Below are 27,945 nucleotides of genomic sequence, written 5' to 3' on the forward strand. Positions count from 1 at the left end.
TTCTTAAAAATACAGCTTATATTTGCATTAATTAGCAGGATCGACTCCTTGCCAAATAAAAAGTAAAAATTTCGAACCAGATAAAAAATAGAATGGATAAATAGACATTGAATACAACAATATTACAAAAAAAAAAGGAAAAGAAAAGAGTGGGGAGCGAAGAAGGATTAGAGCGCATCAGACTATAGGCTCTTTAAGTGTTCTTACGGAGGATAGTTCGCATATTCCATTTGCGGCTACTTGGGCTAGAGACATGATCGGGGCTAGAGGCTAAGGTCTCTGCAATGTTAGAGACTTCTTTCCAAAGAGGCTTCATCTCGTAAGGCATACGGATAACATCATCGTCACCATCGTCATTGTTGTCGCGGTGGTGATCGCCGCTGCCAGGCTTGTCATCTCCAATAATGCCACTAATCCTTCTGTACCAACCATCAGCTTGTTCGGCCACAATAGCCTTGGCTAAAGCTTTTCGTTTAGTCTGACCTGCCTCACCTGTCCAACTTTCAAGCAATCGAAGGACCATCTGCTTACGCTCCTCTTTTCTCTTGGCAACGCTTGCAGTCTGAGCTGCAGTTGCATGTTGAAGTTCCTGCTGATGTTGAGCTGACAATGATGATGACGAAGAAGAGGAAGAAGGAGAATCATTCTTCAAAGCCTTTGATGCCCAACGGATAGCATCCTTGATATTTTGTTCATCATTAATGAACAAATCATTCTCAAGCATCCACTGAAGGGACTTGATTCTTCCAAAGAAAGCTGCATATGCCAATGCTGTGCCATGAGGATAGACATCTTTAGAACTCTTGACCCGAGTATCTGCACCTCTGGAATATAATTCTTGAACCATCAATAAACAGTCACGCCCAGCCATTAATCGCATCAGACTCGTCTCTTTCCAATGATTCTTGGCATCCACTTGAGCACCCCTATCCAAAAGGAAACGCATTGCTTGCAAAACATCCCGTTCATTGGCCTCCAATTCTTGCGCAGAGATTACATTCATCATCAGCAATCGCCATGTATCATCTTGTGTGTTGAGTAAACCACCTTCTTCACAAAGGACATGAAGTGGGGTTCGTTTGTAGAACGAATCTGCACAATGAACTTGAGCACCTCGTTGATTGACCAAATATTCGATCAGCTCATAGGGTTGACTAGATGCACAGGCACTACTGAGGATAGACCGACCATCGAATTTCCAAGGAGTGTTGATTAATCCAGGCTCCTTATCCAGATGATATTTAACTAAACTCAAATTGCCCTTCTTGGCACACTGCCATACATTCTCCAATCCACCAGCCTTGGTACTGTTCATGAGACGGCCACCAGTGCCCATACTACTGCTACCACTCATGCCACTTAGCATTGTGGAACGAGATTGCATTGAAGATGTAGCTGAAGGTGCCATAGTGGACATGGTTCCTGCATGAGAGATCATTCCTGTAGATCGAGTCGAAACTGAGGCAAGTGAGCTAGGTCGATTACGCCGGTCTGGGAGGATAGACCGGAAGGAAGACGACTTGATTGTCGAAATAGCAAACAAGTTGGATTTTGATGATGATAATACTGGTGCAGACGAATCAAATGATGGTGATACTGTAGGATCTGCTGGCGGTGGAGACGAATCTGAGAATGAGGACGTGGGCGCAATTGCATCATCATTTTCTTCAACAGGCTCGACTTCTTCAGCGATCGCCTCTGAAATAACTCGATGTGTAGCCGTCTCAGGTGGAGTCAAAGTTGTCGTTGTTGTAATGGTAGTGGTACTGGCAGTAGCAGTAGCATTAGTGTTAATACCTGAAACCGTTGTCGTAGCCGCTGCGCTTGTTGGAATCGTGAACGTCTCTACATGAACATCCTCAATAGAATCAGTCGCTCCCATGTCCTCTGGTACCCCATCATCACCTTGCTGAGAACCTTCGACTGCAGACAAACCTTCCACCTCAGTTTCTACTTGGGGAACTGTAACATCTTGAGCAGTAGAGGATGCTACTGTGGACAAATCTACACCACAAATCTCTTTAAGAAGTGCAGTCATTGCAGCTGTAGGGCGAAGAGGCAAGCGATCCAAACGTTCATATGAGACAATGGAGCCAGCGTAAAGCAAAGCACTGGTAATCTCCACATTGTTTGTATGAATCGCATAATCCAGAGCTTATGGCACATAAAAGAAGAAAAAGAAAAAAGGTTAATTCGGAGCACTTCAAATTTCAACTAATGCTCAGACATGTTCATCCCGCTATACGTTTTTTTTTTTTTTTTTTGTTTTTTGTTGGCTTGTTTGCTTTACCTGTGAGCCCCGAATCATCTTCAATGTCCAGCTCGATACCTTCCTCAACCAAGATGTCGACCCCTGCTCGATATCCCAAAAGGACTGAATTATGCAGCATGGTTGATCCGTTCAACTGACTCTGGCCAGAGATATCTACAGATGATGGGAACTCTGGGACTCGAGCCAATAAGGTAAAATAAGTAGGATTACTGTGACTACCATTGCTATTGCTGTTGCTGTTATTGTTAGTGCTGTTAGATCCGGCTGCATTACCACCAAATCCGTCTCCAAGTCCACCACCCATGGTTGTACCATTCTCTTGCTGCTGGATCATAGTTCTTAACATCTGTTCCAATTCTAGCTGTGCTTGTTCATTCGTGAATTCGTACGTCTTTTCTGATGGTAAGAATTGTCCATTATGATGAATCCAAAGTCGAACAGTCTCTGGTCGAGGATATCGTGGAGTTGTGCACTCGATGTAGAATGGATTGATATCAATGACTTTTGCATGATCTCGTCCAAACATTGGAGTCATGCCCCGGACAAAATTCTGTCCGATGATGATCACATGGTTCTCTTGACAAATTGGGCCCTTTTGAGGCGCCAATGATTTGATCATTGGTGGTTGTCGAACTGAGGGCGTTACATCTCCATCTAATGGTGGAGGAGTCATTGGAGGAGGATGATGTTCATCACGTCGTTTCTTGACCGGACCTGTGTCATAGCCATTAGTGTTGTTACTATAATGATTTTGAGGTGATCCAGGTGGACTAGAGGTCTTTGCAGGTGAAGGTGGTCCTCCTCCAGCCGCACTGCCACTTTCGTGTAACGATGGAGATTGCGATTTCCTAAAAAAAAAAAAAATGGTTTCCAATTGGTTAGCGTACGATGCGAGAAAGCACTCAAAATTTTTCTGAATCACATGAGTAAAATTAATGCATTTTAAACAGCTTCTCATGTGGTGGGTCAGCAGACAGTGACCACATGTGCTCGCCTTGCACAAATTTGTTAATTGGTTTTAACCAAGAAATGCTTTGCCGAAAGAAAAAAAAAAGGCGCGTGTCCAACCATTCATTTCGTAGCGCTTTTGCTTTCTTTTTTTTTTTTTTTTTTTAAAACTTACGAAGTCTTTTCTGCATGTTTGGACATAGATCTAGATCCTTTGTCTCGTCCATGGGAAGCATAGATCTCAACTTCATCACTCCGGCCATGATAGATTACCAAGGGTCCAACATGATTAGGGTTTCCACCCATCATACTGGTTAACTCGATTTCAAAACTGAACTTTGTTCCAGGTCCACGATGATGGGACGTACTGGCACACCAAGCTGAAGCAATCAACTTGATCTGTCCGTTTCGAAGCTGAACCATCCCATTCTCATCAATCATCGGTTTACCGTTCACACCCGGATGAAATCTCAAGATCTCTGGGGTCTTGTCTTTACACCGTCCACAGGGTAGAACGGGTCGATGTTCAGGTTCCAAATATGTTGTCAATTTCATGGAGAGAACGTCTTCTTCCTGTGCGCTCGTGGGCATTGACATCACCTCAGCCGATCGTTTATTCGAGCCATTCAGTGTGATTCGGCCATTCGGATCCGCTCGACAGGGTAAGACAATGTTTTCATTAGGAATACGAAGGTATCGGTACCGTTCTTGATCTTCCTCTGTTAAATGAATGTTCAAATAGAACTGTTGACCTTTACGGAACTCGCCATCGTCATCTTTCTTGGATGACGTGAATACCTTGAGATGCTTTATGCCTGTGAATTCTACCTCATCCTTGAGAGTAGGAAGAGAGAAGAAAGAAAGAAAGATAAAGATGAGATATACACGTGTATACATTAAATGATGAGTATACAACACGAAATTGCCTCACTAATATCAATATATTTTTACAAACTTACCCGAGAGTTCTCGTCGAAGCTTGTATGGGTAAGAGCCGGTGTCGAATATACGGCTTGTTCCTCAGTATGCGCTGTAGGCTCACTCCATGGGGCTATTGAATATTAATAAAATATTGAATAAAAGATAAGAAACAAGGATTAATAAATTAAATAATGAAATGTTTGATCATAAAACAGATAAACACACACAAAAAGGGAAGAGCCGCAAATGAAGAAAAAAAAAGTAGACGTTTTTGTTTTGACGGCCAATGGGCAGAAAAGAATGAATGAATGAATGATATGTGCTCTACAATTCGAATATGCATATGTATGAATGCGTGTGTGTTTTTTGCTTGTATATGGGATGGCGTAAACAGATTAAAAGGTGTGAAGTGTTCTTACCCCAGATAAGTGGATTTTCCACAGGCGAAGTTTTGATTGGCATATCCGGTGAACAGCTCTGTTGTTGAACATATTCTGGGATGTGAAGAGGAGAAGGGGAGCTATTGAACTGTTGTGGCTGTGGATGTTGATGTTGATGCTGCTGAGCAGGAACAACAGCAATGCTTAGGTCCAAAGGAGACATTGTGGGTACAGGTGATGGCGCATCAAAAAGGTAATCATTTGCAAAAAGATCTTGTTGCTGCTGCTGCTGTTGCTGTTGCGGGAAAGTCTGCTGCTGCGTAGATTTTAGAAGTTGGTTACTGCTCTCCTGCATTAATGGACCCTGGTGATTCAACTGCTGAGCCAGAATTTGACGCTGCGGTGGTCGGACTATCATTGATGAGTGACCATGTCCTTGATGTTGCTGTTGTTGCGTAAATCCAGGGATTGCTCTTAGCATAGCATTATTATTTACCGAGGATTTAGCAGCTTGTTGTTGCTGTTGTTGCTGTTGCTGTTGCTGTTGCTGTTGTCTGTTTGTACTGATAACGGGCAACGGACTTGTTGTGTCTAAGTCAAAAGTAGAGTTCCACCGAGGCACTGTCGTCACCAAAGATCCATCAGGACCTATGGATAGGGCCATAGGGCTTTCTTCAGTCTTTGTGATAATGTTTGTGGTATGGGCGCTAACGTTATTGTTTGGACTGATGACAGTAGTATGTTGCTGGCTGGTAAGAAGCCCCGTGGTATCCCAGTTTGCTGCTGTTGATGTTGAAGTGGCCATTAATGTTGTTGCTGTTGCTGCTGCTGCTGCTGCTGCTGTTGTTGTTGTTGCTGTAGGCTTGGCATTATTATTGAAGTATGAAATATTGCTATTACCAATGTTTTTATTACTGTCGTACGGCGGTGATGCCAATGATTGTGCTGCATCAGACATGCCTATACTGCCAAGTTGAGAGGTGATATAAGGCTGTTGTTGATGATGTTGCTGTTGAAGGGGAAGGTGCTGTGATGCAAGAACAGTGCGTGGAATTGATATTGCGGTTGCAGCAACACCAACTGCAACCAAATTTTGTGAGTGTTGCTGTTGTTGCTGATGGAGCTGGCTCAGTCTAAGCTGCTGTTGTTGCATAAGCGACAACTGCTGTTGCTGTTGTTGATGCATCGTTGAGCCAGCACCGGTGAAATAGGAGTGGTTACTCATGGGATCCAGCAAATTTTTGCGGAACGAGTGAGGAAGGGTAGTGTGAGAGAAGAGCAAGTGTGGAGAAAAAAGGTGTTGCTGGCTGAGTTTGCTTGGTGATAGAAAATGAAATTGATAGGTGAAGAGAGATGAGGAGGATAGGGGAAGTTAGAAAGGAAAGAATGAAAAAAATGAAAAGTGGGGTTGAATTCTTTAAGAGGAAGGAGAGGAAACAACAAGGAAATAGAGAAAAAAAGAGAGGAAGAGGGATGGGCGGGTGGGTGTGGTGAACATGAACACAGAGAGCATTGCTTGAATGGGCTGTAATGGCCAGGGTACTCTTTTTTCTCCATTTTATTTTTGCAGGATGTGCACTCTCGCAAAGAATGGAGAGGCATACACTATCCACCACACATGAAGTATTCAATCCAATTCAATACAAAGATGCAATCCATGGTCTTTTTATACAAAAGTTTTTTTTTTTGTCTTTCGAGACAGAATGAATAGGAGAAGAGAGAGCAACAACAAATAACAAACAAAACATTTAGGCAGACAAATAGACAAAGCAGCATCTTCTCAATATTCAACACACACACAACAATAAGGTTGCTGCTTTGGCCCTCGCTCTTTTTTTGCTCTCGTCGCATTAAGCATTAGAAAAAGAAGAGTGATGGTGGTGATAGTGATGATGGTGGTAGAGGTGGTGGAGGTGGTGGGAGTGGTGGGTGGTGAAGATGGTAGAAGTTATAGGAGTGGTAGAGGACTGAGGGCTGAGGGTTGAAGATAGTAAATAGTAAGTTATGACCATGGCCATGGCCATTGTATACAGCATAGACGTAAAAACGCATTAGTCTTACTGTCGGCCCAAACGTCAATTATCTGTCGGTAGCAGCATATCCGGAGTGGAGAGATGGGGCACAGGAAGAAAGCTGCATGTCCCTTGTTGCTAAAACAGTCATGTATTTCACTGAATACCATTCTACTCCTTGCCCTTTTTGTACTCCTTTTCCCTCTCTGTCTTTCTTCACTCACCCTCCAAAGCATATATTTAACTGAACTGTGCACATGTAGTACAGGATGGAATACTTTTCATTTTGTTTTGCTCCAACAGACAGGGGATAAGCAACAATAATAGGGACCAGAGATCGAGGGGTGGTCAGAGCTAAGCTATTTCTCTCATTCCCCGACATGGATGCTCTATTCTGTTTCGTTATTCTTCATTTTCGCCTCCAAATCTTTTTTTCATTTCCCACTTTTCTTTTAATGCTCTTCATCTCAGTTCTTATATTTAGGGTGCTGTAAACAATACTTGCGTCTAAAATGAGATGGGATTGTTGTTTCGTGCGATCCAATTGCCTTGAATAAAAAAATCCCACAGGGCTCATTATTAGGCATCACGTCACGCTCCTCTTTTATGAATATTAATCTTCATCTCTCTACACACAGTTCCAAATAATATGCAACTTGTATGGACAATGCATGCAGACAGATCATCCATGTTTCGATTGCTCTTTTTTTTCTTTTTCTTCGTTGTTTACATGCAGATTATATCATCGTAAGCTTCTTCATCTCCCCTCACCTCAATAACGCGGCTCCAATTGGACTTTTAGCCCATAACCCCTTGGTCTGAACTAGTTTCTTGTTCGACCCTCATCCACTTGTCATGTCTGACTGTGTCGGATCATTAGATCCATCGTCGGCTGCAGTCTAAAACCCGAGGGGGTCTTAACCGCTCTGTTGAGTACCACTTACTAGATAAAAACGAATAAAGTATGTAAGACGATGCTTGTTCGTATTCTGTTCCTTATTTCTGTCAAATATGTCTCTGGGCGGTCTAGCAGTGCTCGGATGTTTTATTGAAGCCTAAATACCTGGCAGAGGGAGAGCATCTCGAGTTTTCACAAGTTCACACTTCCAACCATTAGTAGGCAAGCGACACTGCCTTCGGTGGCAGACAAAAACTATAGAGTCTCAGTCGAGCTCCTCCAGAAATTAGTCTGCAACCTTTTTAAGATCAGCATCAAGCTTGCCTATTTGTGCAAAAGTTTGTTAGAGATTGAAACGTTTAAGAAAACAGACGTAGGCTTTTAACTTACCATTTATGGGTAGTCACGTCGGGTTCCTCCGAGGATGCGCTGGAAGAGGGTTATACCATAGGAAATGAATGCCTTGTGTTTAGACAAGCAAGACAGATCATGAGTGAGAAAAGCCCGTCTTAATTTCCTGCTGCAGTTTATGAAGTGAATCATTTTCTTTGGCATATGTACTCCTTCGTTAACACTTCTAAAGGAACGGCTGTATGGCGGAGCTTCTTTTCCTCTTATGCGATGTCGAGCAGGATGGTGGATTCATCGCCGCTCGAGCTGGCCAGCATCCACATCGTTGAACACAACAGCCTTTTCAGCTTTGGTAAACCCAACATAGCCAATTGTTACCGACTATGCCGTCTATGCGTCTATGCCGTCTAGGCACTATATTGTACATGAGCAGCTTAGTACCAAGCCCATACGTACTATTTGACCCTATTAAATACTGCTATTGAAAAAATGATTTATTTCTTACTACTTTATTGTCATCCGTTCCTTTCACTGCCACTAAAGTTATCAGGGAAAGACTCGTGAGACGGAGTCGCCACTGACGAAGCAGAGAAGCCTCAATTAGTCGTTGATCGTGGCATTAGATCGTAGAAGGGATAAGAGAGTTCTTAAGTGAAAAAGAAGAACGATAGAAGAAAAAGACAAGGAACTAAGATGATGAGAATGTATACTGGGAGGAAGTGGAACATGGCGAACAAGAGAACAAAAGAAGAGTGGTGGCGTGATAACAAGGATCATGTGAGTGATAATGGCAAAAGAGCTGTGGCAGAAGCCAAGATATACCTCTTCATGCGTAGGCTCGTTCCCAGCCCTCTCCGTAAGTGCATCTTTACCAAAATGTTTCCATTTTTGGATGCTACCTACTGGAGAGGCTGGGAACGAGCCTACATGCGCTCACTTGTTTGGCTCTTTGTGCTTCCTGCTCACTCCATATTTCAGCTCGCATCGCCCATCCAGATGTCATTTGCTTGCATGCTCACTGGTTCGCTTGACAGATGATTTTATCAGCCTTGTTTGTTCTAGTAGATATACTTCTGGCTTTACCGAGTGGCTAAGTGGCTGCAGCAACGGCGATCCCCAGAAGGTCACTCTATTGAAATCCTTATTATGCATCCTTTTGGCAAAATGACTGAGAGGAGTGTTAGTTAACTGAAGATTAACTTTCTGAAGCCTGATTACTTGTTTATTTCAACACGATGGAATTATATAGTACGAGGTTTGCCATATGTACTATACCCGTTAGTGTAGTGCCGAAGAAAACTCCGCGCGAAGGACATGTCAGGTTGCAAGAAGTAACGGATGCCTATTTACAGCTCTTTGGTTGAGAATATTCCTCGAACCGGGCGACTAAAGCTTTAGGTGTCATTCACCGAATTTCGCCTGGATAAAGAATCCAGGCATTAAGAAAACACACGCTTGGTGTTAGCTCCAACATTATAGCCGACTGTTCGGGAGTTGATGTCCAGGAGATCGACGTAATACGGTCCAGATTCAATCTCCAATGTTCTTTTCGACTTTACACACCTCCACATGCCACTGATGCACCTTTGGGACTTGCGAAACTGCTTTGAGCCCAAGGACTAAATGCATATATTATACTAGTATAGACCCTTTAATGTACGAGTAGCAGGATATAAAAAAGATAAGGCGCTGTTCTTGCGAATATAGTTGTAGAATAGCCTTGTCGCTTTGATCCGTTAAGGCCAGGTCCAACTATTTTATAGTTAACAACACTATTCATCTATATTCGTATGCAGTGGATTTATCTCTTCCAATATTTGAACTTAGCATTAAGAGGAGTTCATAGCATGGTTCAGGTGCCGAAGCTCTATTCGTATTCAACTATAAATCGAGGTGGTACCCATCGCGTCCTAGCATAGATCCTGACTTTGAGATATTCAAGCATAATCCAACGAATGGTTTCGGGCCGCTGCCCATCATCGAGGGATCGAAAAAAAGCAAGGTCGCTATGAATAAATTTGATCGGTCCTAAAAAAAATCTCTGTCCTTCCTCACTTGCATTGATTTCTCGAAATGTTACTTGAGGAAGATCTGATCATTAATCATACATTTCACAAGTGGCCCAGTTGTGGGGTTCAGACTGTTTTATAAGCAGGTACCAATATATCGTAAGCTCTTTCTAGTACTCTTCCGTTTCTGCTTTCTAACAAGCAGTTGGCATAGATGGCTCTAAATTAAAAACACCTCTTTATATATACGTCCCAAAATTATTTTTTTATAATCAGACTTGACTCCTAACTCATGTTCATTCGCATTGGCCTGAAGCCGCTTCGAGATGTTGAACAATTAGAAGTATTAACGGGGAATTAGAAGACACGTTATCAGTTCTTCAGTGAAAATGGAAGGCTAGAAACGAATCTTCGCATTCTAGATCCTTTCCTTTCCTCCTTTAAACGTTGTCTTTCAGCGCAAAAAAGGATAAGGGCAGGGCCAGAACGTGTCGAATTACAAACTATTATATTTCATCAAAAAAAAAAAAAAAAAAAAAAAAAAAAAAAAAGAGGCGCAAAGGCGATTCATATTTCACATCTGATAAACAAAATACATGTACACAAGCAAGCAGGGGTAATAAATAATGCGAAAGAGAAAAGGAGAAAGAGCCAAGACGCATTAAAGCCGTTTATTAGCGGGAAACTCGTAGTCTCGGGTGGACCCTATACGCGAGAGAATTGACACGCAACAGACCCGAAAAGGGCTTTTTTCTTTTCATTCTCACCTATCATATTTATCTGAAAATATTATTTACTCTCACTTCACTAAGTTATTACTAGTATTTATATAATACACGCATAGCTTGTCATGCTTGCATGATTTTCTACCTTTAAAGCTTGACGGGTCACCAACCTTTTTCTTTCTTTTTTTTTTTTTTTTTTTTTTTTTTTAATGTTTTATTCTGGCAACAAACTATTAATTTTTAGGCGTTGCTTAGTAGATCCTCCAGTGCTGTTTCTGTGTTCCAGTTAGCCCGGATCAAGACCGTGCGCACATGATTGGCCTCAAACCCCATATCGACTAAACTCTGAACCTTGCGCCGTTTCTCCAGCTCTTCGCTTGATAGGACTGGTTCTGGAGGTCGAGCAGCGGCAACAACAGGTGATTGATGATTGCTGTAATTAGACCCTGCTTGTCGCTGCTGAGACGCTGATACCGATGAAGTCTTATGCAGAATATCTCCTTCCTCTGGCTTTGCATAACATTCTGTCCAAAATCGTGCTGTCTCAAGGAATGCTGCATGGTTGTTAAGGTATTGAGATGCTACTTGTGCGTCCTAAAAATATATGAAGTTGTTTTTGAAGTGTTGAATTTTTTTTTAGGAAAAAAAAAAAAAAAAACGCACCATTAAAAATCTGAGATGAATGACACTTGACTAATTGCTCTTTTTTTTTTTTTTTTTTTTTTTTTTTTTTTTCTTTGCAAAGCGATATATTCCATCCAAACTGTTTGATTCTAAACATATAGATTATACATCAAGTCATTCTTATTGGGCTAAAGTGTGGATACATTTTTTTCCTTTGTCCTACTGTATTTCGACTGACAAGATTCGTCTGATATTCAGCTCAGTCGCTATTTAACAGAAAAAGAATTTTCTCTGATTACTGTAATGGAGAAAATGCCCATGCTTGTTTTTTGTTGTAGTTACTTTCATCTAAACGAGCTCCTTGCTTATGTTCCAAAGATCCATGATAAAGTATTCTTCATTGTTATTGAAGCGCTTTCAATGTTTCCTTAAAATAGCCATGCGTCCAGTCTCGAAGTCTTTATACTTTTCATCTCTAAATCCAGATATAAACGTTACCTGTGGATCATTTGGCTCTGGTGTGCATAGCAACGACTGTACGGAGAGTAGAGTGGAAGAAATGGTGAGCACAGGTGACCATTCTTGCTTTAAAATATCCAAACAGATGGCTCCCTATATGAAGCAGAAAGGAATATATCGCATTAATTTAGTACTCCAAATCATCACTTGTAGTAGCATAAATAGTTTGACCGATTGGATTTCGGATTCACAATGCTTATGAGCGTCAACTGGTTATTCCTTCTTGTAGGTCACTAACCGTTTGCGAGCTGATATTGGGATGATAGACCTTGGTGTCGAACTTAATCTTTGGTGGTTGAAATGGGTAGGCTAGAAAAAGACAAGAATTAGTACAATGACCTGTCACACCATCAACATGTACAACATCGTAGAAAAATGAATACGTACTGTCTGAAAGGACAATGTCGACTTGAAACATGCCACCTTCGTAAGGTGTTCCCGGAGGTCCTATATACATTATATATCATAAACATAATTTTTTTTCTTTTCGTGATCGGGAAGGTTCATATTTCGAAATTGGAGAGATAACTACCTGGGAAGCGACCTATATACATGATGAATGCAGCAGTGATATTTTTCAATGGATATTGTATGAATATAGACTGCTTTCAACATAGTCGAACATAATATAGCAATATTCATAAAACCATGGTAGTTGGTTCCGTACCTTTCATGTGCACTACAGACATAGAAAATACAGTAATCAATAGGAGATATGGTTGATGGAGGACTATTAGTTCTAGCTCTTGATCACACCATTCATTAATTTAGTGATCCAAACTGAAATAGGTACGACCATCTCTTCCACATACTAATATTGCCATCTTCAACGAGCTTCAACTCGATTAATGAAGCCTGATCCCGCTGACAGTCTGCGATCTCCTACGCGACAATAAAAAAAACGGACATAAACCTCCAATAGCTGTCAGTGTCTGTTTTCAGTAAGTAAAAAAAAAAAAAAAAAAAAAGTTGCTTTGTAGAAATATATAGTTGTAATAGTTTACACAAAAGTGCTCTCTGTCAAAGTTTACGCGGCATCTTTCAACTAGTTGTGACCAGACACTCCATGGGTGTGTTTCAATAGTCCATTTCTTCATCCCAATAAATGACGATTTCTTCCCTGATTTTCCTGTACCTTTTGAATTCTTCGAAGTCGTCCGGCCATGATGAAATTAGTGAATGCGAAACAGCAAATAAAAGCAAAAAACGGGCTTTTTTCTGTATCCTCCGTCTTTTTTTATGCAAGTCCCCTTTGGTGGCTGCGGTTTGTCACGACAAGGGACAGGGCAAAAGGTCAATCTTTAAATAATTTGTGTAATTTGTATTTGTGCTATTTATTAACGTTTGTAACAAAAAGGTATATCAAGGCTCTCTGTCTAGGTTGCATTAGAATGTGCTATTACTAGTCATGCAAAGTCACTGTTGGATCATATCCACAGAGTCCTCATTTTTCTCTTGCCAGTATTTCCCTTTACAGCATTTCAGCAGAGGTGGCTCCTCGTCAATATCAAAGCCGTGTTCATATTAAGCTAAGAAGATAAAAAAAGAAAGAGAGAAACATGTCTTCACCATTGCTATGGAGACATCTTATCAGAAAGCGTTTCTTGACATCAAAGCCTTCCCGTCTCACAAAAGGACAAAGCTTTGTTCCTCTAGCGCCAAAAACCCTATTAAAAATAGTATAGATAACAAAGTACATCACTCTTTGGTCCTGAAAAATAATTTGTCGTGACAGTTGAAACTTGGTGGCTGCTGAAGTTGGTTGTGGCCAGTCTGATGTCTCCATAGGATTGGATAGCAGTATCTTGGGAAGTGATCGTCATATAGGCCTGAGGACGCATTGTTTTATTTCAAACCCTTCTTTTTCTGTTGTTTACTCTTGTTTTATTTGCTTTACGGAGCTTTTTTAACCTGTGATAAGGATAATGAACTATGAATGAGTGAAAAGAAAAATGTTGTGAAGTATAGGATTCTGCTCTCAGAGTACTGATATCATTCCTCAAGTTGCAAATTTAGAAGCGAATGCGTTATTTGTGGCTTAAAGACCATATTTCACCTGGCCTTCCTTTCTGGCTGGCGCCACTATTTTTTCTTCTAATATAATCATGTCCACCAATAACAATAAAACCGGCAGTGATACGAGTGATAATAGTGACCGAAAGAACAAAAGACGGGCCTCCTTGGCTGTAATCGAGGATTACGACAGCAATAGTGCCAGCGATTCTGCACAAGTCTCTCACCGCTCTGTTACCGCTGTCACCGCATTTAACGAATCACAGTCCCAAAGGAGCCAGATCAACCCTATGAAAATGAAAGACAAAGTAAAAGCCGATATTGTAGCCACTAAGGACGATGCTGCCGCTATTAGTCCTAGAGAGGGAGGATGTAGTGATGACACAGATCCGTTTGTACATTTCTATTGTTGCTACTTACTTGCATCCACTGTGCCACGATACAGAACCCATGGCTATGTTGGGAGTACGCCGGATCCACCCAAAAGATTACGTCAACATAACGGTGAACTGACACAGGGCGCCAAAAAGACTAGTAGGAAGCGGCCATGGTAAAGAGTCATGGAAGCAGGAAGATGGACAAAAAAAAAAAAAGGGAATCGAAACAAAGAGCATAAGAGGCTCATTATATGCCCTTTGCTCTTATCGTCAGCGTTACTTATTCTAGCTTTCCATGATCGATAGGAAAATGGTCATGCTAGTCCATGGGTTCCCAACCAAAGTCGCAGCGCTACAGGTAGGAATTCCGGCTGCTTTCCATTGTCTTTGACTGAATTATCGAAGATGAAGATGTTAACGCTTTTTTTTTTTTTTTTTTTTTTTTCACTGCTGTCATATCACCTGCTGATGATAGTTTGAGTGGGCGTGGCAACATCCTGATCGGTCGCGACAATTTGATAAACAAACCACTATTGCCTCTACTACCTCTGATATTTCTGCTACCTCCATATCTGCTCCTTCTTCATCCTCATCAGTGGCAGCAGCATCAACGTTAACAGCGATGCCATCAGATAGTCAATCCCAGTCTCAGTCTTTACTAAGAGGCCGACAACGGAAGCTGCGTCCTCCAGTGTTGGTCCAAGACAAGGTCAAAACGGTCCATACAATGATTCAGCGCCCATCCTGGGCTCGATGGCCGCTTTCTGTCCACATCATGGAACGGTCTGTGGCTGAGCAATGGCGTGGATTGGACCAGGCCTTAACTCTGAATTTAGTCCGCCCTTACCGGATTCCTGTTACAAGCGGTACCTTACAAGATCTGGCGCACATGATATCTGTTCGCGGGGTATATCGCGGTAAAGACTAATTGAACAAATATCCATTCTTGAATTTACCAAACTCTCAAAAGACGACTTTTTTTTTTTTTTTTTGTATTGAATAATAACAAAGAATATATCCCTTTTTTTTTTTTTTTTTTTTTTTTATTGACTCCCATTAAGAGTACTTAAAAGCCAAGGAGCGCGATAGATACGAGAGCTTTCGTGAAGCTCGATCCAATTGCATGGTATGCGGCAAGGCAATTTATCACAATGTAAGGATGAATAACACCAAGGCTATTTATTTTTATTTCCACTTTTCATTGTTTATTAATCCATCTACTAACTATTTGTCATTTTTTATCTATGTTGTCAATAAAACAATGACAACAAAAAGGATGTTACAAGTTTTTTGTGCTGCAATAATGCACAGGTAGATTGTGCCATGATTGCTCATTTAGAGTGCATGGCCACGTATATACTCTCGCAAGAAAAGGCTTCGCATCAACAACAACAATATGTTAATAGCTATGATCGCAATGATGGACATGATAACGAGGGTCTCGGTAAAAAACTCCGTACCGACAATGACAATAAACCCTTAAATGAACGGTTTCTACTACCAACAACAGGAAAATGTCGAATTTGTCAAGAAGAATTAAACTGGGGTCAGATGATCCGATCTATGTACGCACGAAGAGATGCCCTTCTATTGACTTCCGATACGATGGTGGAAGACGAGGATACGACAACTTATTCTTCTTCAGACTTCTCAGACTCTTAAAGCATCTCGGGGGTACCCCAGTTACCTTAAAGAATGCAGCAACCTTGTACCATAGATTTTTTAATACTAAATATGGCTACAATCCAGAAGGACTAAAAGTACAATACAAGCATTGAGTATACTTTTTTTTTTTTTTTTTTTTTTCTTTTCTTGTTTGTTTGTATGTTCGTTTCCACTTGATTCTACGAACGGGTGTATCGAGGTTGAAGAGACATGTATGAAATTTTTTATAGTTTAAAGGGATAAAGTACAGCATGTGATTTCAATCACAGAGGCAAGCGAAATGATGAATGATGATCAACAAAACCAAAAACAGATATATTTCACATTGCCTCTCGTCCTCGTTCATAACTAGGCAATGGTAGGTCGTTTATCTGTTACCGACATCTTTGAAAACTTATCCACAACAGCCTCCTGACTCTGACCTTGAATTTTAGTCTGTGTGTTGGTAGTAGGAGAGACAAAGCTCTCTGATCCATAAATGGCTTCAAACTCTCTCTCATCCTGTTCATTTCGATGATAGTCCACACCTTCCACTTTTTCCATGATATCGTCATCTGCGTAGCTCCCTGAATAGTAATCACCATCATAAAAATCAACCTCTTGACCATATCCATAATGAGAAGGGGCTTGGAAATGACCATAATGCAGCTGTTTTAAGAAGTAATCCATGTTTGACCATGCATACGGCTGCTTTGCAGTGATAATAGCCCTGATCTTGGACACAACTGTGTCCCAAGGCATATTCCTGGTCTGATTTAGTTGCAACGTGGTCAAAAAATCAATATATAATTGAACATCTGAGTTGAGTAGTTGAAATGCAGTCTCTAACGTGGTGCCGGACAAGCCTAGTATTTAATTATTATTGACATGTTTTGAAATCAGCTTTACGTTTCTTTTTATTTTTTATTAATCCCAAACACACATACATATTTATGTTCACTTACCCAATGAGTCTGATGCCTCTGCTTCAGCAAAAGCACGTTGGACCCGAAGGCGCGTCGGAGCCGGAAGAGTCGCGAGGAAGCTTTGGATGGCTTGCATGACTTGAGTATGTGATGCGGAGGGATTGTCAAGCTTGAGAGCCGCTACATAGTTATGAAACAGAGCCTCGGAGTGCAATATATCTTGTACTTTGATCATCAGTGGTGTTGACATCAAGACATTGGTCATTGTATTGAGGAATTCGGGGTCCTAAGAGTCCGTAACGGTACACACGTACACGCCAGAAAAGAGAGAAGCAGTTAATGAAATGCAAAGATATGAAAGCTTAAAACTTAATTGTTATTAGTTTACTCTTCATTCTTTACCTGATGCACGAAGTTCATATATCGATGAAAGACCGACATGAGTCGTTTTGCGTTCGAGAAAAAAGGCGCGAGGTTGTAGGTGAACTCGTGGACAGGGGCATTGACAGCAACCATGGCTTGCCACTGCTCCACAAAGTTGTACCAATCATATTCGTACAAGGAGTAAGAAAGACTTTTGAATAAGCAAAACTGACTGTATGGTGTGGGTGGTGCTGTAGATCTATCAGCCATATTATCGTATTTTAGATGTTGAAAGAAATGAATTGATGAATGGTTGGATGAATGAAAGAAGAATGTAAAAAAAAAAAAAGCGAGGAGAAAGGAGTGGAGTTCAATCCCATGACTTGTCACATTAATTTTTTTTTTTTTAACAGCATCAATTAAAAGATGGTACGTCGCATGTTATTGGTCGCCATATACCTAGCAAATCCATCCAGTGAACGAAGATGTTAATATTCGACACTGCTCGAGTCGAATAGCTTGGCTGATCTACAGCATCTACGATATTATTGGCAATAAGGACAATAAAAAAATGTTCGCTTTCATAATGCCCTTCCATCTGACTGATCTTAGCTATCGTCTTTGCTGTGCTAAAGCTCAATTCGAAGCTTGTACTCTCCATCCATCCCTTAATTATAGCTCAATAGGGTCGGATCTATTCGTGATCTTGTAGTATTAAACTCTGATGTCTTTGTGGATGATCGGTAGGTTCGCTTCGCTTTATTTTCAAAGTGCTGTTTCTTAATTAAGGAGTCCACATTTTGTGACGCTTCATAAAGGGCTATTGATGCCCTTGCAGCCGCATTGCTGCATATAGCGTATGTCGCCATTGTCTTGGCGATGTTCCTGGATATCAGTTGTAAAAGAAATAGGCGAGATGGGACGGAAGGATGGAACGAGGAGTTGAGATTTTGATTATGAAGATATGCAGCCTAAAAAGAAAGCGACTGGGATCAGTAAGCTGTCGTTGCTGTCGTGTTCTTGCACCTGCATGTGTTCGTCGTTTTCCAAACGTGTCCTCCTGCACACACATAAAAAGAGATGCAGGACTCCACCCTTTATGTCATATAAGCAAGTACGCCGGTGCAGGGCGCCATTTATCATAATATCGCTGCGATACTAAAATAGTACATTTAAAAAAAAAGAGAGAAAAAGGAACTTGACTCCAGAAATAATAATACGATAATAAAATCGATGTTTTACGTAGTAAACAAGGAGGGCTGGAAAGGATGCCGACAGCCTAATTAAAGCCGATATGTCGGAGAAGCCATGCAGTTGAAGGAAAGGACTCTGAAGCAAGGGTGGAGGTCAAACAAATGAAATGTTTGAAGGGGCAAATAAATCATAATATTCGAGGGGCCAACAAGGGAAAGCCTAGCAGCCACCTCATTAACTCGTGAGAGAGTCAACGTAACAGCCCGTCCACTTCCCCCATCGCCTCCTTTATTATTTTATCTCCCTTTCTTATTCCTTTTAGAATGCCCTAGAGAGGCTTTAAAGAATGAAAAGTTACTTGACTGTACAGCGAATCCCCTGGTCTGTATCGCAAAGTGGTGGAGGAGAAGCAGACATTGATAAAAAAGATGGAAATAAGAATCAACAAGAAGGAGACAATAAAAAAAAAACTTGAATTAAAGCAAAGACCAGGGAATATGATTGGTATTTTAAAGAAGCGAGCAGCTCATTGCAGAGAGATGTCACCCTAGACTTGGATAGCGTCTTCCCTGACCTTCCTGTTCGCATTTCTTTCGTCATTGAGGGCCACAGAACTATTTATTCAATAAAATCCACCAAATAACAGCACCAGCATTTAGCCGTCGCCGCAGTGACAAGTACCAAGAGCCCCTGAATAGAGATTGTTTGCATTTGCAGAACATTGACATTTTCTAAAAAGAGAGCAATTGAACGCACGGACTCGCCACGCGTCTTTTCCTATGTATTACAAAGAGAAACAGTAAACGAGAATTGATTAAATTATTTTCAGACCAACATTATTTCAAACCGTGTCTGCAACATATTTATTTATTCGTTTTTTCCACACTTTATTCCAAGGCATATATTTGAGAAGCTTCTTTGCGGTTAATTTTTTTTTCTTTTTTTTTTTTTTTTCGCGCTCCTTTGAGCTTTATTGCTCTCCAAATCGTTTTATCTCGCTTGAAGTTTGCGAATAACGATGATCATTGTTCTGATGAACGTAGGTCCCTCCACGTCCCTTTTTTTAAAAAAAAAGAAAGTTATCGCCTCCTTGCCCAACCTATCTTCCTCTGTCTCCTATCTCCCTAGGCTTTTTTTTTCTATTTGTACTCCTTTCAGTGATGGATTTGGATGCATTGTTGGTGTGTAACTTAATTTATTCATTAATAGTAACTATTTCCGCGTCGCAACCTCAGTACAACGCCATGCCGCACAGACGCCCATATAAATATGCCATGTCTCATCAAGTAGTACTTAAATTTTTCTTCTACACATTCATCTTATTTTTTTTTTTTTTTTTTTTTTTCTATTCCCATTATAATTAGCGTCCACTATCAAGATCATCCATATCATATACTCTCTATAAGACCCCTTTTTCATATGTGTTTTTAAGGTAAAGGAGACTCAATCTGTGGTAATAGTGCCTGTTTCTCGTCCTCTCTTTCCTCTATCTCTTCCGCTGGGTCTCGACATTCTAATACATACTCATGTAGATGGGTTCAGTATCGTCGTTAAAAATATATAAATTCCCGCTGTGTGTTGTGTGAACCATCAAATGTAATGGAACTAAGGGTTAGTATGCAAATATATTAGGGGCAGAGAGGCACCATCACTTTATCAGCATGATTGTCACCTCATGACTATTTTAATATTGTTATTCTTGATTTTCCAGTTTCTTGGTCCCTGAATCGCAGAATCTTCATTGTCCTCCTTTCTAAATAAGGATCATAATAACACTGATACTTGTGTAATTTCTGGATGACCAACCTTGCAATGACTTATTTTGAGTTGGCATGGGCTGCACTTCGACAGGCTCTTTTTGTTACCATAACAGCCCCAAGTCGATACCAGAGCCTTATTTTTTACAAAAAAAACCTGGTCCCTTAATAACAAAGTCAGTTTGAGCGGGTTCCTCGCTGCCACATGCTCTTTGTTATTAGCTCTTTTCGTTTCATTTAAAAAAGCACCTTTCTATCTTCTCTCTCATTTCTGCTCCCTTTTCTTTTGCTCAATTTCATTTTGCTAAATCATCAAATACAAGTTTCATCTGTGTTCTGACGGCTTCACCTTCAGATCCCCCTGTCTCTAATTCAAAGACGCGTCCATTATCTGTGCATCCCAAGTAACCTGCCCCGTCTTTTCCTTCTTTCCATTTGCTTTCTTCTAATTCTAACCAATCTTTTTTTTTTTTTTTTTTTTTTTTTTTTCCTTTGTTTATTTCTCTTTCACATTCTTTCACACACTTTTTCTCGTCAACCTTCCAGCTCTTTTATCTTCCCTATTCCAACATATAACGTGCACAGACCAGCCCTTCTTCATTACCCTCTTCTTCTCACTTCTCTCACATCTCATCATCCACACATTCATATTAGCTCGCCAACTATATCGCTTCTAAGCCGAAAAAAAACCCCTTCTCTCTCCTTCTCTGTTCTTTTATTCTGTGAAAGTGCGCGATGTTATCTGCCGTCCAGCGACCTTCAATATCAAATACACCCACTGACAGTGACGATGATACAGTCAGAGTCGGCCCATCGTTTTGTCAAAAGGACACATCCATTATAACGGTTCCGGGAAACATCGGCATCGCTAGTGATGAGCAATCACCTCAAATTCATGACACTGACTATGGCAATAACAATACCAGCACTAGTGATAATAATAATAATAATGTTAACCACATTAGTCTTGGTGGTATGGTTGGAGGAGTACCTGTCCATGACAGTGAACATAAGGGTTATAATGACATGGAATATAATGTTGACGATACACCTGCCCATCCATCTGCTACAGGACCAACGCCATCATCCCCATCATCAACTAGCCGTCCTTTCAAGTTAAATAACCAATACCATAGTAATAGCAATTCAAACAGCAGCAATAGTAGCAACCATCTAATGCAAGGCTCTCCAAGTATACCATCTATCCTAAGCTTCCAACCCCACCAGGACCACCAATTGGTCAAGTTAAAGTCGGAGCATGAATTCCCACCCTTGAGCCCAAGCACTCTACCACTACAATCAACTACTGTCTTTGGTCAACACATGAGTACGCCGGGTATTAGCGTGACACCACATGGTGATGACAACATTGATGAAGCAAACCATCTTACGGAGGAGATTCACAGTCAAGCCCTTCCAGGGTCTTCGACGCCTCATAACGAACCCATAGAGGAGGGTTCCAACCATGACCAAAGCCATGATCAATACCACCATCAATTGCGACCACGCTGCCAGTCTTCATCATGCCAAAAGCAAAGCCATCTCATTCTGGAAGCCTCACCTAATGTTACTTCAGCACCTTCATCGCAACCTGCCGCCTCGTCTATGACAGTCTTAGTTCCAGTGACATCATCTTTGCCATCAGGTAGTGGCACAACCGCAGTCATGTCTTCGCGGCGGTCTTCCCTCCGTACCATGCCACCCACACTCCCAAGATCCGCATTACAAGAAGAAACTATCGCTCTTTTCAAGCAATACCGTAATCTAATCAAATGTGTTAAATGTTCTTCACGTAACACTATTCAGCGGGATGGAATGTCTGGTATGGTGACACCCTTTGCCTCTGTTTATTCAAAAGACCCCTCCATTCCTCAAGGCAGCTCAAATGTATTACTTTTTCGACAAAAAAAAAAAAGATATAGCTGACTAACTTGAAGTTTATAATTTAAATCATTAGATGGAAATCTTCGATTCAAATGTAGGCCTCCAGTATCCATGAATCTCACCTGCAACAAGTCCTACAGTGAATCTAAAATTCGAAACATGATTGCAAGTGTGGTTTATGGTCCCACTCTACCTGAGCCCTGCACATCAGTATCAATGGCACCCATAAACCAATCATCGGAAAATACCCTTGCCCTGGCGCCGCCAAACACAAATGCCAGAGGCAGCCGCCGGCCTTCGCACCAAAGAAGTGAAGGGTTCAATGCATCAATAGTGGAATCAGCAGAAGCACAAGCAGAGGTCGAGAGATTTCAGGAGCATAATACACAGGCGCGCCAGTACGGCACAGAGGAGTTTATTGTCTCTGGACATTGCCAGCCAAGCTATGAAGAAATGAATATCAACGGAGGCCATCCTCATCCTGTGGACGATCGTCGCCCCTCTCAAGGATGCCTACTGCAAGGAGCGGGAGTTACAAGTCGAGGCGTTTCGTCCCCTCAACCTCAATCTAATCATCGACTTGCCGTGGGTGAAGGCCCGGCGATGATGGATTACGAGGACTCAATAATCCTTCCATCGCCAAACCATCTTCAAGTCCCCAGGACGCCTCCATTAGAGAGCGATGATAGCCGACTGTATCAACGCCCATACGCCACGTTCGGCCGCCGGTCTGTCACGCCTACAAGCCAGAGCTCCTTGGGCGCGGCTACGAGGCCTTTCCCTAAACTTCATCACTCACATTCTCATCCTAACATTGGTCAACATCAATACCAACAGTATTTAGAGCAGCAGGAGCGTGAGCGGAGAAATAATGGTGTACTTAGCAATGGCCGTAGCCATAGATACCCATCCCACAATCAACAAAACTATGCTCACTACCAGCAGCAACAGCAACAGCGTCCTGGCATGCGCCATAATATGCGGCGAGGATCTGCTCCGTACCAATATCATTACCACCAACGCGAGGCGATGGCGATAATCGAGAGCCGGCTCTCTCGTCCTGCAGTACCGCAACCTCCCTCAACGTCGAGCAGATTCCTGTCAGTCGGGCCTTCGGACGGGGCACATTCCCCAGCGATGTCATCTTCTTCTCGATCTTCGCCAGGCCATGAGCCCTCATCCTCTCTCCACCAAGCCTTAGGGCAGTCTAATCCACTTGCTTATTCTCAGCGCAGAATGAGTCAACCCCACTCTAGTAGTGATAGTAGCAAGAGAATCTATAGTCAAGCGCCTCCAGCAATCTTGGAGTTCTCTGACCCTTTATACGATCATGGCCGCCGTATCAGTGGGCCGGAAGAGTTTTCTCGAGAGCAGTGTGAAAAATATGAGAAGCTAAATGTCGACGCAATGATCTCACAGCACCACAGCTCCACAAATGCGAACTTTTTACCCTACTCACTTAACATACCGTATTGCCAGCAGCAAGAGCAGCAAGAGCGGCATCAGCGCCAGGGCAGAGGATTATCATATGGACAATCCTCACCGGCTTTATCTGCTTTGCGAGCAGTACAATCTGATCCTATGATAAGTGATTCATACAACCATGTTCGCCAACAGAGCTCATCTCTTTCCTCGATTTATCATCAAGTGCCATCGCAGAATGGCATGAACCCACAAAGCTCTTGCCATCCGACGGCAGATGAAATTGAAGACCGTAAGTATTTTTACCTTTGTTGAAGAAAAAAAAAAAAAAAAAAATTATTAACTTCTTTTACTTTTATTATTGCTTTGCTTATTATATTTAGGTATCTATGCTAGGATGCGCCAAAGGAGCTTTAAACGTCCCAATATGGCCGGACCCCTTGGCCGGTCTGTCACTGATACTAACCTCTACAATAACGCCATTAAGGATTTGAATGACGCCCTCCCTCGGAGCACGATCAAGCTCACTTGCTTCCCTAATGCGGCCGCTAACGATGAAAACAAGGAAGGAGACATGGAGATGGCAACAAGTGCTACCACAGCCTCAGCGGAAGTAGCAAGAAGACCGGTAATTCTTGATTCAACAGATGCGGTGGCAATGAAGCTCAGCCAAAGTTCCAAGGTCGTTATCGAGATTACACAACCCCGACATCGGGCTTTTGAGTCTTCTCGCTCTCGATCATCATCGCTTGCAGCAGCATTTGGAAGTGCCCCTGCCCCCTTCTATCCTCAACAGCAATATGGAGGGGGAAAGTTGTTACGCCATGCAATTTCACAACCGAATATGCTTATACATTCTACGTCATCTATCTTGGGGCAACGTCGATCTGCGTCTCCTGATGAAGAAGGGATGGTGCTTGGGTCTTCTAAAAAGCATTGTGCTGGCTCCTTATCTGGTCCTAAGGAGGAAGAGAGGGGAAGTGGAGACATCAATAAGAGCAACGACGATGATGCTTCTGCCATTTTTACTGGAAGGGCCACATCAATTGTGGCAGGCAATCCAACTCAGAAACAGCGTGGTATACCCACTTTATCTACCACTGCTTCTGCTTTCATAAGGCCTCAGACTACGGGACTAAACTCTACTCACAAGGATGGCCATGCTGCAGGCTACAAGGATAAAATCGGTTTGGATGTCCGCGTGGCTTTATATGGCTCTAATTCCGAAACTGACGTTGAACCCAAGTATACCGCTTCTGCTAATGAAGGAAAGTCTACGGTTGGTTCTCCTATGATCGAGGCATTAGGTGTGGCCAAAGCCTCTTCGTGTATGAAATTCGAACATCAAAAGGAACTTGGAATCGACTACTCGTTCTTCACAAGGGTAGAGACTGCTGGCTGGAGGATATTGATCCCACCTAACGTTGTGGCCTCATTTAGATCTGAAGACTTTGGGCTGACTTTGAAGCCCAAGGTTGTAGACGCTGGCGTCGGCCTTGGCAAGAACGGATCTTCAGTGGTAGCTAATGATACAGACCCAATAGCCATTAGCGGCGGTAGCGTACCAACTACAGCTGCTATACAAAAGATGGAGATGGGCTGCAGTTTTGAGAGCGCACCGCTTGTATACGAGGAGGTCGATGATGTAGGTATGATGGAGATTAATGGGAAAAATCAGATAGAGGATGAAGCAACTCAATCTATCAAAAATGACGACGATATGGTAGAAGCTGGCAGCCATGTCCAAGGCACCACTGCTACAAACCTCGCAGCAGCAGTGGAAGAGATAGGGGAGGAAGGGATGAGAGAAGAAGAAATGGCAACGATGGTAGAGAGTCCAATCGTACAGCCACAGATTACATCAGAGGATGATCAAGAGATGGATGAGTTGGAGGATTAAAAAGAAAGCTTTTAAATCAAGGTGCTTCCTTTAGTCACTATTATTACAGCTTCAGGCCATATCATTCTCTCTAAAACTTCAGTTTTCTCTTCCCTTTCATTCATATCCTCACACGTTCATAAAAGCACTATCAATATATATATTTTTACATTTACTCTTATTTATTTTATATTTATTACATATATTTTCCTCTCTCTTTTTCCGTTCACTTACTCGCTAGCAACGTGGTTAATTCCAATAGCATCGTTTTTTTGTTATTTTTTACGTTTATTTTTATCTATTTATTCAGTAATTTATATACTTATATATATATCTAATTACTTTTTTATTTAATTTTATTCGCACCATCTTCGTCCTTGTAAATATCTATTAAAACTGATCATTTGCATCCTCCTATTTAATGATATCAAAGTTTACGATGCCACAATGGTTAGTACGTTTATGTTGGTCCAAAAAAAAGAATTATATATATTATACCAAGGTACATCTCAATGAAGTTAAAGCGTGTTACGTTGATGGACAAATAAAGAAGATCAAGGAGCACGAAGGAGGCTACAACTGGCGAAATAATATCAAAAAAGCATATGTCGCCAATTTCATTTGGTCATGATACCTTATATTTTTAATCTAAAAACGATGATTGAATTGTTCTGGTGGCATTTCACTACGTGACGGACTTGCAACAATACTCGCAAGCGAGCCAATTGGCTGCCAATACACTCGAAAGTATTCAAAAAATATAAGGTATCATGACCAAATGAAACGGGCTATATCAAGCGATTAAAATTATTTGTTCATTTTTTAAAATGCTGGTAACAATAGGCAATAATTGCAAAAGAAAAGAGAGAAGGAGAGGAAGAAGGCAGGGGATTTGAGTAGATAGTGAAATGGAGTCGAGAAAGACAAAGAAGGCAAGGAAAAGAAAAACTTTGGGTCCCGCTACTCTTACTGTCTCTACAAGGCATGTGCTGTAATGCATGTAATTTACAATCGTACTTTGCATGATTGGCTTCGCTAACTTTTTTTTGTGCAAGAGAAATACATGGGACTTCAATAAAAAAGATGCTCTGCAAAGAGCCCTTTGTCAGGGGTAGTGCGCTGTGTCCACGATCCCAACTCTGTTTCTTTCTCGGCTAGAGCACATTTTGTCTCCCACTCACATATTGTTTACTCTCATTAATCACGAAAAAAAAAAAAAAAAAAAAAAAAGTTGTAGTAGTAAATGTTTAAATATATTTCATATTGCCAGGACGAGGGTAAGAAGCAAGAGCGTTGTGGAATCAATAGTTCCAGAAATGTTTCTAAAAGCTCTTCGTTGAGCCCCCATACACCAGTCTTTCTCCTTTTGTTCTTTTTATTCTTTTGCTCAATTTCACGTTCATATCTTCTCCTTCTTAATAAAGTAATAATAATATAACACCTACACCTAACATGCAACGTCTGTCCATGGTTCCCTCTTCTCATCTCCGTGTTTGTTGCTTTTTAAGTGCTCAGGTCATTATTAATCAGTTCAAGTCCTAACTATCTAATGATACGATGCTCATGTGTTCAAAAGCTGTCATCGCCAATGAAAATAAGATCGTATTTTTCTTTCCTTTGGCTTGTTTACACGAACGTCGCGGTCAAACACCATACACCTTATTATACAACTAAGAAAGAATTATTGAGCTATCGACCAATGAATGCTCTTATTCTTTTTCAATTTTGGACAGCATCACATTTCTAGGCCATCAAAATCAGGGGTAACGTAACTGTTGAACTGCGCACAGATCGCAGACGACAATATTTTTTCTCGCTCTGTGTCCATGACTTCAATTAAGAATTAACTTTTTTTTTGGTTTATTTGTTCAGAAGAAATTGGGAACGCGCATCGAAATGGCGTCTTTCATTATTACATGTTTTTCTCTACACGTTTGTACAATAGCAATCTCCGAATAGGTTACCATTCAAAGCGTTAAACGGCTTTTTCTTTTTTGTTTATTTCGCTGATGTATTAGTTGTTGTCTGGCAGATATACAGCACAAATTCATTATCCAATTCACCTCCTTAAATCTCATAATGAGCAAAAATATCCGTGAAGGCACTCGGGAGCCAAACGAATCGGATCTTCTGAAAAAAAAGACTCTCTTTCACTTCTATTCAGCATTATTATGTACCTCTCCTTTTAGTATCTCTTCCCTTATTACTCTCCTTACATACGGTTTATGCATATCTACATGTGCATTGCTCAAGCGATCTAAGATTATGCCTGACCCTTGCCCTACGCACTATGTTCTATAAAAGAGTCACCATTGTGTCCCGGCAGGTATTATTCTTTTTTCCTTTTTTCCTTTTTTCCTTTTTCTTTTTTTTTTTTTCTTACGTTCCAATTTGCTTCTCCTATTTTTTATTTTTTTTTTATTTTTTTTCCTTTGGTTGTTTCTCTTATGAGGCGTCCTTAAAAAGGATTTCCCTCCTCCGGAAATTAGCTTCTCTACGCCCAACACTGTTGTTCCCTTTTCTCCATACCACATACTCCACGCCGCCCTCAATTCCAGACGTCGTAACGCCTTCCGACTTACGCTAACCAGTGCTTTAGGCTTATGCCCATTAATGCTTTTCCCCTTCTCTCTCTCGCAGAAGCCTATATCATCTATCGATGTAGGTCAACCGTTATCCCCAATGCAACCAAACCTGACGCGCACAGCAGGGAATTTAGTGCCGCTAATATTTGTTTCAAGCCACCAACTCTTGATGTAGCCACTCAGATACTAATCACTCCATGAATGCTCGCAATACCCATAGAAACGTTTGCCTTCACATTACT

General features: G+C 41.4%; 9 protein-coding genes across 9 annotated transcripts; 4 read left to right on the forward strand and 5 right to left on the reverse strand.

The window, feature by feature from the left end:
- Positions 1-50: 50 nt before the first annotated feature.
- On the reverse strand, positions 51-5,953 carry BCR41DRAFT_348877 (hypothetical protein). The gene is made up of 5 exons (XM_022023375.1): positions 4,561-5,953; positions 4,180-4,271; positions 3,396-4,054; positions 2,291-3,120; positions 51-2,154 (listed from the first exon to the last, which is right to left on the reverse strand). Exons 1-5 carry the CDS (start codon positions 5,744-5,746, stop codon positions 194-196), a joined length of 4,728 nt encoding a protein of 1,575 aa, XP_021883983.1. The 5' UTR covers positions 5,747-5,953; the 3' UTR covers positions 51-193.
- Positions 5,954-8,508: 2,555 nt separating this feature from the next.
- BCR41DRAFT_368811 (hypothetical protein) lies at positions 8,509-8,820 on the forward strand (the record flags this gene model as incomplete). Its single annotated transcript, XM_022026413.1, has 1 exon — positions 8,509-8,820. One exon carries the CDS (start codon positions 8,509-8,511, stop codon positions 8,818-8,820), a length of 312 nt encoding a protein of 103 aa, XP_021883984.1.
- Positions 8,821-9,221: 401 nt separating this feature from the next.
- BCR41DRAFT_368812 (hypothetical protein) lies at positions 9,222-10,003 on the reverse strand (the record flags this gene model as incomplete). Its single annotated transcript, XM_022026414.1, is given in 4 exon segments — positions 9,222-9,401; positions 9,421-9,534; positions 9,683-9,873; positions 9,991-10,003. The coding sequence occupies 4 exon segments, from the start codon at positions 10,001-10,003 to the stop codon at positions 9,222-9,224; spliced, it is 498 nt and encodes a 165-aa protein (XP_021883985.1).
- A 753-nt stretch (positions 10,004-10,756) lies between these two features.
- BCR41DRAFT_393959 (ubiquitin-conjugating enzyme/RWD-like protein) lies at positions 10,757-12,824 on the reverse strand (the record flags this gene model as incomplete). The annotated part of the gene is made up of 8 exons (XM_022028602.1): positions 10,757-11,110; positions 11,639-11,752; positions 11,898-11,968; positions 12,047-12,106; positions 12,192-12,203; positions 12,327-12,338; positions 12,472-12,541; positions 12,795-12,824. The coding sequence occupies 8 exons, from the start codon at positions 12,822-12,824 to the stop codon at positions 10,757-10,759; spliced, it is 723 nt and encodes a 240-aa protein (XP_021883986.1).
- Positions 12,825-13,558: 734 nt separating this feature from the next.
- On the forward strand, positions 13,559-15,821 carry BCR41DRAFT_420235 (hypothetical protein). The gene is made up of 5 exons (XM_022029871.1): positions 13,559-14,222; positions 14,356-14,407; positions 14,525-14,966; positions 15,111-15,202; positions 15,325-15,821. The coding sequence occupies exons 1-5, from the start codon at positions 13,765-13,767 to the stop codon at positions 15,709-15,711; spliced, it is 1,431 nt and encodes a 476-aa protein (XP_021883987.1). The 5' UTR covers positions 13,559-13,764; the 3' UTR covers positions 15,712-15,821.
- A 42-nt stretch (positions 15,822-15,863) lies between these two features.
- BCR41DRAFT_384800 (hypothetical protein) lies at positions 15,864-17,315 on the reverse strand. The gene is made up of 3 exons (XM_022027610.1): positions 17,022-17,315; positions 16,659-16,905; positions 15,864-16,559 (listed from the first exon to the last, which is right to left on the reverse strand). The coding sequence occupies exons 1-3, from the start codon at positions 17,250-17,252 to the stop codon at positions 16,063-16,065; spliced, it is 975 nt and encodes a 324-aa protein (XP_021883988.1). The 5' UTR covers positions 17,253-17,315; the 3' UTR covers positions 15,864-16,062.
- Positions 17,316-20,989: 3,674 nt separating this feature from the next.
- Positions 20,990-21,626, reverse strand: BCR41DRAFT_348889 (hypothetical protein; the record flags this gene model as incomplete). The annotated part of the gene is made up of 1 exon (XM_022023376.1): positions 20,990-21,626. A coding segment is annotated over exon 1 (191 nt), but the record flags the coding sequence as incomplete, so codon positions are not given.
- A 1,136-nt stretch (positions 21,627-22,762) lies between these two features.
- Positions 22,763-23,705, forward strand: BCR41DRAFT_348890 (hypothetical protein; the record flags this gene model as incomplete). Its single annotated transcript, XM_022023377.1, has 2 exons — positions 22,763-23,531; positions 23,623-23,705. A coding segment is annotated over exon 1 (611 nt), but the record flags the coding sequence as incomplete, so codon positions are not given.
- A 141-nt stretch (positions 23,706-23,846) lies between these two features.
- Positions 23,847-25,267, forward strand: BCR41DRAFT_348891 (hypothetical protein). The gene has a single exon (XM_022023378.1). It carries the CDS (start codon positions 23,898-23,900, stop codon positions 25,137-25,139), a length of 1,242 nt encoding a protein of 413 aa, XP_021883991.1. The 5' UTR covers positions 23,847-23,897; the 3' UTR covers positions 25,140-25,267.
- The last annotated feature ends 2,678 nt before the right edge of the window (positions 25,268-27,945 follow it).

The sequence above is a fragment of the Lobosporangium transversale genome (genome assembly GCF_002105155.1).
Source record: "Lobosporangium transversale strain NRRL 3116 chromosome Unknown BCR41scaffold_8, whole genome shotgun sequence".
Taxonomy (NCBI): Eukaryota; Fungi; Mortierellomycota; class Mortierellomycetes; order Mortierellales; family Mortierellaceae; genus Lobosporangium; species Lobosporangium transversale.